General features: G+C 25.6%; 1 protein-coding gene across 1 annotated transcript; it reads right to left on the bottom strand.

Moving 5' to 3' along the window:
- Positions 1-2,122: 2,122 nt before the first annotated feature.
- LOC112802666 (lysine histidine transporter-like 6) lies at positions 2,123-11,485 on the bottom strand. Its single transcript, XM_025845981.3, has 8 exons — positions 11,274-11,485; positions 11,065-11,204; positions 9,834-10,217; positions 4,885-5,278; positions 3,975-4,080; positions 3,319-3,410; positions 2,537-2,605; positions 2,123-2,436 (listed from the first exon to the last, which is right to left on the bottom strand). The coding sequence occupies exons 1-8, from the start codon at positions 11,298-11,300 to the stop codon at positions 2,338-2,340; spliced, it is 1,311 nt and encodes a 436-aa protein (XP_025701766.1). The 5' UTR covers positions 11,301-11,485; the 3' UTR covers positions 2,123-2,337.
- Positions 11,486-12,001: the final 516 nt, after the last annotated feature.

The following is a 12,001-nucleotide window of genomic DNA, read 5'->3' as shown; positions in this document are numbered from 1 at the left end:
AAAGAAATTTACGAACAATGTTACAATCTAACATTTCTACATCTAATTATAACTCAACTTAAAAGTAAAAAAAAAATGTCAACTATATATTTTTATTGTCTCAACTGTATAAGTACCACTTGCGAATATATTTCACATTATTTTTGTTTCTCTTTTATGCATAATTTTCTTTGTCTAAAAAATTGTTAACCACTTGTCCTTAACGTATTTGTATTTTTCATCATCTTACTTGTTTAGTTGTTTTCACTTTTTTAGGGGTGTTCACACGGATAAGGATAATTCGATTGTTTCTAAATTCAATGGGTAATCGATCCAACACCCCTCAAAACAAGTAAGACGATGAGAAATGCAAATACATTAAGGGCAAACGATTGATCAAATAATGAAAAAGTGAAGTGAATAGAAACCTTTCTCTTCTTTTCTCTCTCCAAAATATTTTTCTAGGTTTTTTTTTCTTTTCTTTTTACTTCGTTGGCAGTATCGAGCCGACCAAAATATATTCTATTATTTATGACACAAGTGTTAAAAATAATTGTACTTTCATTTTTTCATAATTTTGTAAATCCAAAATTTATTAGCTAATTCTCAAACAGCACTTGTCAAATTTAGTTGGTTAGACTGATTTATACTTTTTAAATCTAATTTAATTTAAAAAAGTTTAACTCTTAACACTCGAACTAAAATACATCGTGTTGTCGTATTTCATTCCTTTTAAAAATGTGTCTTACTTAGTATACCGAGTTAAAAACAGAGAAAGAAAAAAAAAAGCTATTTAGTGAAGTTTGTTTGTCATTCATATATGCATTTTAATAACATTTATAACTATTTAAATCTCAATGGCCAACTAAGCGATCATGGACGAAATTAAGTAGATACAAATTCTTACAAGAATCCAAAAATGCAAAATGTAGAGGTTGAATATTTAACTGGAACACAAGCAGGGACGGACCCAAGCATAGCAATGAGGGGGCACTTGCCCCCACGGTGTTATTAATTTTTGTTTTAAAAATATAGTTATATATAATATGCCCTCACTTTAAATTTTAAATGACTCCACTACAAATAAAATAAATTAAATTAGCTAAAATTTTAAATTTATTTTTTTATTTTTCTATCATTTTGATTATTATTTAATCTAATCAAATTTAATTATTATACCGTTACTCCTTTATTCTCTTAAACTCTTTTTTTATTTTTATATTTTCAACCTTCTTTTTCTATTCCTTATTTAGTGGTCATCTTCTTTTTATCAAAAAATAAATTTTAAATTCTCCAATTTTTTTATATAACTCTCCATGACTCTATGTATCTTTCAGTTTTATTATTTCTCTTTTTTATATTTTTAATTATAATTTTTAATTCAAACAATTATAGTTTAGGTATTAATTTAATATTTTATTTTTTTCGTGACTTTATATTTTATTTTATTCTCGATCTATTCATCCTTATTACTTTTTTTTTATCTTTTATTCTATTATATGTACCTATGTTGCATATAAAATTTTAAAATAAACTGATTAATTTACCAATTTAAATTTTTTTATTTTTAAAAATAATGATAAAAATATTTTAATTACAATATATAACTAAACAGATGTATAAAATTTTTCATCTAACATTATATTAAAATTAAATTAAAAAATATATAACAAATTTAATTATTTTAAAAAGAAATAAAAAAATTATAAATTATATTTCCATTATTTTATATAAACATACTTTTATATAAAGATTTAATTTTTCTAGTATTTATATATAATTCTAATTTCAAATTATAAATACTAATGTATCATTAAGCGTTAATATGCCAGTTAATTGACTTAATTCAGTCTTTTTTTATTAACTGTGTATAAAAAAATTAGTTAGAATAATAAGTTATCTATAGTTTAATAAAAATATTTTAATTTTAAGTTTTAGAAATAAAAAAATATTTTTTTATAAATTATATATAATGAATAGTATTTTAAGAATAAAAGTATTCCCTAACTCTTTTTAATTTTTATATCTCCGTATAATTAATAATATTTAACAAAACTTATTTAATATATATATATTTTTGCCCCCACTCCTAAAATTTTCTGGGTCCGTCACTGAACACAAGAATTAACATGGAAGCAGAATATAATGCAAACAAATATATATTAGTAAAATTTAAGTACTATATATGGCTAACAAGAAATCTTGAAGTGTTCAGATAAGACCACCAAAGAAAAGAAGACTACAAAAAAATAGTTACTCCAACAAACAAGGGCACATTATTAACTAGATCATTAGCAAGTCCCAGTCCAATAATTAACTCGTTTAATTACAGTTAACACATTCTTTCAATAATCTAGTTTAGGTGTAGAAACTATAAGTGGAGGCATCAGCAGCAATGTTCCTCAAGCCCCCTATGGTTGATGCCATCATAATGCACACTCCAACGTATATTGAAACCTGAAAATACAATTGTGGGTCAACTCTGATCATAATTCATAAGCATTTATATTTTGATGTATTTTCAAAAGTGAACTTGCTACTGTAAATCGATAATTACCCAATTGATGAACCAATTCATGCTAAATCTCTTCGGCTTCTTGATTATTAGCCACATTATACTAGGAAGCTGAAACAATAGATAGAGGAGATTATTCATGTTATAGACTCTGAATGATACTTATCAGTCGTGTTTGGATTCCCTCTTTTCAGATAGAAATATATAAATTGAAGATATATAGACAAAAAAAGAATATTTTATGACCCTACTTTTAAAACAAGAATGTCTAGTCATTAAACAAATTAACACAAAATTTAAAGGCGTTTTTTTTAATATGTTGTTTGAATTTTTTTTATCATTGTTTCATAAATTTTAAAAATTATTTTTTTTATGTTGAATTTTAGAGATTACAAAAATATGCATAGGCAGGACAGGTACCTACAAAAAAAGGTTAGAGTGCAAGATTTATTATGTGCAGTTTTTTTTTTTTTTTATAAATCTAAGTAGAGTGAAATAAAATTATAGAAAAGTATAGGTAAACAATGAAAATACTAAACAATGTGAACAATAAATATATCAGATGTTCATTTCATTAGATGTACGGATAGTTATTCTAATATTAAGATTTAGTTAAATAATTTAGAAGTGTAGTGTATTTTTATTTAATTAGTAGTTGTTCATATTATTCAACAAAGTCATTGGTTATTTAGCATAACCCTAAAATTAAATAGAGTAAAAATCTGCCTCAACCTAAGGATTGATGAAACATAGCCTTTCAAACAACATCAAAGATTAGTGATTTGATACAAATTCTAAAGCTTGCTAGGAAAAGTAGGCCTTACAAAATATGAAGTTGGAGCAAAACCAAATCCACCAAAAAACCCGAGAAGATCACCAAAGAAAGGGAAGGTAACACCAACGAACAATGTAGCAGCTGTGAAATTTTAAACTTAATTATGATGGCATGAAGATTTTTCATGGGAGGAAAAAACCTTCTATGTCTTACACTGTTTTTTACAACTATGATATAATAAAATACAATCATACTAGATATATATTAAAATTAGTCATTAAAACCAGCTATTAGTATAAAATACACATTAAAATACAAAAATACATATTAAAAAATTTAAACAACACATGTATTTGTATACTAATACATAATAGCTGAGTTTGGTATACAAACAGCATTTTTAAATAAAATAAAAAATAAAATTATAAAACTTGTTAGCTACTAAATATAAAATGATTTATCATATGATATTTAAAATTTCTATAAATTGGAAGACATAACTTTGATCCTTATTACTATCATACTACTAAATAAAAGTTAAATTCTAGCATAAAGATGATAGCTAGACTAGTGTATTGTTGACACTTCAAATACAAAAGATACTCTTGACTAAGGAGTGCAGTATGTAAATGTGAAATCTTTCTATAATAGTTGAAAATGTAGAAAAAGATAGTTCAATTATAGGGAGGATAGCGAATATCTTACCTACATAAGTAGTTCTAGCAACAAGTCTGAGTGCTAGTCCAGGAGGGAAATTAAATTTTTTTGTCATCATCCTCTCAATCAAGTCGAAAATAGGCATAGCATAAATCTGTAATCCATAATTTTCCCCATTAATCAGGTCAGAAACAGTAATAACATATATAGGTGGTAGCATATCTTTGTGTTTGTTGAACCTCCATGACTGATGAGTGGAGAGAAAGATAAAGACTTAAACAGAGATGCTCCCTCCAATCCAAAATTTTACTTGATCAAAATAATTGTTATCACTAAAAACTCTACTAAATGAAGGAAAGAGAATAAGCAAAAAGAGAGAGTTATAGAAAGAGAATTAACAAAAATAATTATATATACTCATCTAAATTTATCCAACATTCTTAAGATGTTTTTATTTATTTTTTAAATTATCTTTATATGTATGATGTACGTATTAAAATTAGAGAATTATTTGGAATCGAAGGAAAAAGGAAATATATTTTGAAAATAATAATACTACATAGCCAACAAATATATATTATCATTTTGAGTTAGCACCTGATAATGAGTAATAATTTACACTCATATTTACAGAAATTTACGCATATAAAAATATAATTTATACATATGAATTAATACAATTTGTATTTATATTTATGAGAATTTACACATAAATTTCTAAAATTTATTTATCGAAGATAATTTGATATTTGTGTTGGCCAAATATTGACCAAAATTACTAAAAAGTATTGTTCCAAGAATTTTTAATGCTAGAGAATAAAGTAAAAAAGTAATTAAGCTAACTATTGTACTAAATTGGTTTCGAAATTTCAATTATTGAATCAAGTTGGTCTCCAAATTAATATATTCATTAACTAAAGAGATTTTATTTTATTCTAACATTTGGGAACATGCATACCTGGTAGCTACCAACAACATGAATGAATACCATCAAGTTAGCAGAGGCAATAAGCCAAGCAGGTCTTTCAAGAGCCATAAGAACATTATCTTGAACATCTCTCCCAAAAGCCCAATATCCAATAAGTGCAACAGGGAAATAGCAAATGGCATTGATGAAATAAGCACCAATAGCACCTTTCCACATTGGAATCTTTGAGGGCTTCTCAGGAGTTGATGGAATTGTGGCCTGAATCTCAAGGGCCACTGCATGGCCTGCAAATGCAAATGAGATTTCACCTAATGCGTTGAACACCCTGAACATTAGGTCCATTCTGCTCGTTTTCTTGTATTCATAGCTAACGTTTTCAATCCGTCCTCTGCCCAAGCATGCCACCCAAGAGATTGTTGAATAACTGAAAATCAATGCAACCAAAACCACCATCATCATGTGATATAATATAATATATAATATATAATATATTTTAATTTCAATTGCAATGTATCATGTGATATGTTAAATTTTGTCAGATTAGTAATTAGTAACAATATATAATAGAGATAGAACAAGTAGAGGAGAAAGAGATGAAAAAGGAAAGAGGGAGTAATTTTGGAAGAAAAATTTTTAACTCAATTGCAATAAAAAAGTACTGTGTGATATATTTTAGTTATAAAATTAGTAATATATAATGGATAAACTTTTGGTTAAATTGTATTAAATTCTTCCTTTTTTATATTTATTATCTTATTTTTGTTATTTAAAAAAATAATGTATGAATAATACTTTTAAAGTAAAACATCCTAAAAAAAGGAGAAAAAATTGGTATTTTCATGAAAAATGTTTAATATATATATATATATATATTTAAATTTGAAATGTATATCTTATCCAATTCGATTCAAAATTAGCGGGTCTACTCTAAAGGTAAAAATTATATATATTTACTTTAATCGAATTCGGCTTTTTTATTGTGGATCTATCGAAATTCTGACCAAATACAATTTTTGAACACCTTAATTCAAGAATAAATAAACAAAAATGCAGAAAGAAGAAAAAATACCCAAAAGTTAGAAAATTGTCCAATACGGCATTCCAAAAATTATTTTGACAAGGCAAAATGGTTGTTCTAATTATAGATGCAGTGATGGTGGTTCAGACAAAGACAACCTAAAAATAATTTCTTGAGCTATTGCATCAAGATTACAAAATACATGTGGCTGCAATTTTAGTTAGACCAACAGAAAATTAGATCAGAGAATGACAATTTTGACTTATCAAAATAATTTTTAGAGTGTATTGAATTATTTTAACATCTTTTGGGATCTCCTCTTTGTCATCTTTATAATCTTTCATGCATAATTTTGTTTATGTTTAACACTATACTTCAAATTTGTCTTTTATTTTTCTTACTTTAGCTATTCATCAGGATTTGAGCATTTAATAACTAATACTTCCGAATTCTCCAAAATAACGAAGAGGTTATAAAATTTCAGCTTTAATTGCTTGTCTTTGTTTTACTGTATTATTTGCAATTCTTCATCTCAAAATTTGGGGAAGAAAATACGTATCTAGTTAGTAAATGAATGGTAATCAAATACAAATAGAAATTCTCCAAAATAAATAAATAAATAGATCGAACAGGCATAAAAATCTGTGTTCTTGAAATGTTGGTTTGTTCTCATAGTTGTAAAGGGTGCTCGCGGATCGTATCTATTTTTTCTCTCCTTTTCAATTTAGAAAGAAACAAAAGGACACCTAGTTGTACCTATTAAGAAAAGAATGGATGATTTTTCATGCCAATCAAAGTTGTATAATTTAATAATTTTCAACTAAAATCAGATTAACTTTCAGCTAACTAGTTTTGGTTACGGCCAATACATGCATGTGTGAACTTCATTCTTTACTAGAACGGCAAGCAGTGAGATTAGAAGGAAAACAAGATAATGATTATATGATTATTGTGAAATATTTTATTTTAATTAACTGGTAATTAAACACATGTTCAAGCATAGAATCTTTCCCAAAAGCAGGATATTGTGTGCCGACAACTTTGTTTAAAAAGCCACAGAGGCTTCTGCTTTTCGACAAACAAAACTGCAATTATTTTATTTATTTCGTATATATTCAGATCTTTCTGCGTAAAGTAAACCTATATATGAAATTCAGCAACTTTGGGACAGGACTTTTCGCTTTCCTCACAGGTTTTTGGGAAGCATTCCAAAATATATCTTTTCGGGACTCTTCCATTCTTTATTTGGTGATTGTTAAGGTGCCTATAAATATTTGTCTAATTTTTTAAAAAGGTTAAAAATTGATATTTTATTTTAAAAATATAAAAATAAATAATTATTAAATATTTAAAATTTAGTATAATAAATAAATTAGGTAAAAGTTAGGCATTATTCTATAGGTACTATAAAATTCACCTCTTTATTTTGGATTTGGATCTTCTAAAGTTTGAATTTTATTTTAGAGAGTAAAGTGTGATCTCTTACCATTAATTTTATAGGTGGGACTAAAAGTAAATATAAAAAAAACTATTCAATAGTAAAAAATTACACTTTACTCTCTAAAATGAAATTCAAACTTTAGAAGATCCAAATCTCTTTATTTTATGGATAGTTAAGTTTTAGACTACTAGACTAAATAGCTCGCCAAACACTCAGAGATGACAAATATATACTACTCCCTTCATCTCATATTTTTTTTTCCAAAAGTTTTATTTGAAATTTTTAATATCAACAAAATATTAATTAGCATTTTCAAAGAGGAAAAATGAATCATGTGGGCCGTTTTATCAATTTTTCAATAGGGTGAACTGTAAAAGTATACTTGAAAGATTTCAGTATAGATAAAAGTAATTTAAAAAAAACGAAATGATAAAATTTCCAAAATATAATATTATCTTGATATATATATGTATAAAGAGGATTTTAGGGATTAAATTTTAATGTATCTTTTACATATATAATTAGAAAAGTGAGACCTCATCTGAAAAATTTGGAAATTTTATACCAAGTAATTTTTTGGGATTTTTGTTTTATGAATGACCAAAAATTTTTAAAAAGGATCTATAGATAAATCATTTTTTGGATTTTTTCATACAATTTTTAAAGAATTATCTTAATATTTTTACAAAAATTCAAATCAAATGCACAATTAGTTTTTCAAATAGAAAAATTATTTTTGCTCATAAAAAATAATTTTGTTATTTTTGTTAAATTAATACTATATATTTTGACATTTTTGTTATTTAATTTTCCTTTTTTGCTATTGTTTTCGTCAAAATTAAATCTTTTGGGTGTTTCTCTTTGTAATTAATAACATTTTTATATTAATATACTTTCTTAAATAAAATAATAAATTATTATCAATTTAATTTTTATTTATTATTGTTTTATATTTAGTACTCAGTAAAATTAGTTGGAAAAAGTTGATTTGTAAAATAGAGTAAATCGTCAATTTTGTGATTTATAAGAAAGAGCACAACAAGCCAAACAGATAAAAAAAAATAGGTAAGAAGGTCCAAAGTATAGTTCCTAAAACAAATTTCTCCAATTTTCTTTCTATATAATAAGTGCATAGTTATATATTGTCATATTGAGAATAACAAGTATAAATTAAATAAACATTTAATAAAAAAAAATTTGTGTCATTGAAAAATAGTTTTATACAAATATTACTAAATAAAATTTATTTGCTATTTTATTTTAGTTAACACGCGTTTTTCTTAGACAAATCAAATAATAGTTTTCTGACCGGTGTGATACACGGAGTTAAATTAATTTGAATGGAAAAAGTCACTTAAAAATATAAAAAATATTATCTATACTAATGAATAAATTTATATCATACAGTTACTGTTTATTTTTTAAATAATAAACATAAAATAATGTAGTGAATAAACCATTTTTCAAATCTAGTTATCCTATACATTTATCTAATACATATTTTTAGATATAAAGTAAATGGATTAACAGATGAATTGAAAGACAAAAAAGATATTGCATTAACTAATAACTATTGAAGAGCAACTCTTTCTTAATTACTGAATTAATGAAAAATATAATATTTTTAACTTGAATATCTAAATGATTCTATTTGTTAATTTAATTCAAAAAAATTTCAAGAATTTCTTTGTAACGGATACAACTTATTATTATTATTATTATTATTATTATTATTATTATTATTATTATTATTATTATTATTATTATTGAGTTAACCAATTAATTCACATTTATTTATAAAAATTTATAATAAATAATAATTAATAAAAAATTAATCAATAATTAATAATTATACCTTGTTATATATGGAAATGGTAGTTGCTCATAGTCAATACCAAAAAATGGTTACTCAAGTAAGAATTGATTTCTTACTTGGCAGACTACTAAGATTTAGCTAATTTTTGTTTTAAAAATATATGTTAAAATTAAAGATACAAAATTTGTTATTAAAAATAAAAAATTAAAATTTTAATATATTTATTTTATATTTATTAAAATAATAAATATTTAAAAAATTTTATTACTAATAATCTTATTACATACTTTTAGAATATATATTAACCAAACACTTTTAAAAAATATATATATTTTTTAATTTTTTTTGTCTACCATTTGTGATTTGTTTTTTTAAATTCTCTGTCATTTAGTTACATTTAATTTTTCTTTAACGTTTTCATCTGTGTTAAAATTATTCTTGAATATTAATTTATACAAAATATTATGAACAAAATTAAAAACTTTTAAGAATAATTTTGGCACAAATTAAAAATATCAATGATAAAATTGAATAATTCAAAAAGTTAGAAAAAAATTGAATAAAATTAAACTTATAAATATTTAAAAAGAAAATCGTAAATGTGACGGACAAAAAATATATTTTTATTTTTATTTTTTTTTAATTTTTTAAACAAGTAGCAATGGAGAAGAAAAGAATGTTTTTAATATTGAAGAAAAGTTTACCTTAGTGACATGACAGCTGCAGCCAAGGAAACAGCAGCAACAGAATTGAAATTAGGAAGCTGAGAGAGAAAGAAATGGATGGCACCAAAGATGAGAATCCAATATGACTGCTTGAGCTGTGTGCAATTGGTGCATGCAATCTCCATGAACTTCTTCAGGCACTTCCCTCCAGTCACCATGTAAACAATATCACACCCAACTTGAACTATCAGTTGCTGTGGCAGCACAATCCATGGTCCTAGTTTTGGTCCGAAAGCATGTCTCCCAAGATCGATATATCGGTCGAACCGGGTCCCCGGAACACACTCATGCAGTTGGATTAGTTGCCACATTGAGTTTAAAGTCAGGAGCCATGATAACAACAACATTAAAGTCCCTGGAACCCTGCACAGACAAGAATTAGAAAAACCAAAGGAAGCTAAGTTTTCATTTTTAGATGAGCTTAGTGACGGATCCAAAAAATTTCTAATATAGAATAATGGGCATACGTATAATAAGAAAATTTACATTATTTTTGTCTTATTTTGGGCCAGTTATAAAGGAGAGTTTGGAACAACAGTTCAATTATCTCGGGATAATCTCAAGATTAAGGTTTCAAATCATAAAAATAATTATTAAAGAAAAAGTCTAGGGGCTAGTAATTTTATTACATTTTGGCCAGCATGTAACCAACAGAAAAAGGTGAACCATTGGATGAAATCTCACACCAATCTCACATCATCAAATTATCATTGATGGCTAGTTGATGGCTACCAATCACAAATGTTGTCGACCCCTAGCATTGCTCATTATTAAATTTTATATATATATATTGGATACAATTCTTTATTAATGTGGAATGTTTATGCATTAGAATGTTTTTAGGACAATTATAATAATTAAAGAATGCAAAATTCCATAATATTATAAGTTATGACTTTTCCCTAGTATAAATAGCTAGTGTAATGATTAAAGGAAGTAAACTGTGAAGAATAGCTTCTAGCAGTTTAGTTTTGAGGTATTTTAGTACTGTAAGTCTGTAACCAATTTTGCTTTTTCAATTGTGTAATTCCGTAGTAATCTAGTTCTTACAAGTTAATATTCTAGGATTTAATATCTGAGTTACAACACAAAAGATATAAAGTCCTAATATTAAGGAATACGGATGAAACTTTTCGTGAAAAAGTTGGTAAATTGACACGAAAAGTCTAATCACCTTTGAGTAAAAACACAAAAAAAAAAAAAAGTTTACCATCCTAAATATGCCATGGCATAGGGCAGACTAAGAACACCAGCACCTATCATGGCTGTCACAGTGTGGAAGGTTGAGTACCACCATTTGGCCCTTCTTTGGGGGCCATTCTCCACCCATTTTTGCTCAGATTGAACTTCCTGCAAAGCGTAGAAAAGAGTAAGAAATTGTGGAGAAGCATTTAAGGTGATTGAAGAAGTTGTTGTTACCTTAGAAGGGGAAGAAGCAGAGATCATTTTGTTGTCCCCTTTACAAAGCAGAGCAAAGCGAGAGAAAGAGGAGTGTTGTTATAGTTAGTGAGAAGTTTGCATCATGATTTATTTATTTATATGTGGCGGTTTGATTTATGCCTTACGTTTCTTCGTGTAATAATAATGTACATATGTATGTGTACCCTACATTTAGTGCATATTGTTGACTTGTTTTTTTATGCTCAATAGGAGCTTGACTAATAATATGGAATCTCAGTTGAATGAACTAGTCATGGTGCCACATCAAATCCCTCTAGATCTATGTGGCAATATTTGGTAAACCCACTAATGCATGCACAAAACACTATCTCTTCTCAAAATTTGTTTAATTAATTAATAAAGTCTAATATTTACAAATAAATGTAAAGCTATTTCGATTATATATATTATTTATAACATTTGATTCCAGGTGGTGATAGGTAGTTATTTCATTTTTTTACATGAATTTATATATATGTGATTGATTTTTAATGCTTATGTAATATAATTGTTTTTATTTTTATTTTAAGTGTATTCTTTAATTTTTGGATGTTATCAAAATGAAAAATATTATTTTTATTTTTTTATAAAATTTTCAAAATAAAAATAAACTAATTTATGTTATTTATTCCATCTTCAGTATCTTCTAATATTTTATTTTGCATCTAGTCCAAAATCCTGACCACCTACATTGTAGGAGACTTAGC

This window comes from Arachis hypogaea, chromosome 5 (assembly GCF_003086295.3).
Source record: "Arachis hypogaea cultivar Tifrunner chromosome 5, arahy.Tifrunner.gnm2.J5K5, whole genome shotgun sequence".
Classification (NCBI taxonomy): Eukaryota; Viridiplantae; Streptophyta; class Magnoliopsida; order Fabales; family Fabaceae; genus Arachis; species Arachis hypogaea.
The sequence above is the reverse complement of the archived record's forward strand: the minus strand, read 5'-3'. Positions and strand labels throughout refer to the sequence as shown.

Excerpts from the sequence above, each read along its gene's own strand:
- LOC112802666 (XM_025845981.3), bottom strand. The coding sequence starts at position 11,300 with ATGATCTCTGCTTCTTCCCCTTCTAAG. Across the intron at positions 10,218-11,064 it reads GCCATGGCATATTTAGGATG|GGTTCCAGGGACTTTAATGT; the intron begins GTAAACTTTTTT and ends TTGTCTGTGCAG. Across the intron at positions 3,411-3,974 it reads TGCTAGAACTACTTATGTAG|CTGCTACATTGTTCGTTGGT; the intron begins GTAAGATATTCG and ends AAAATTTCACAG.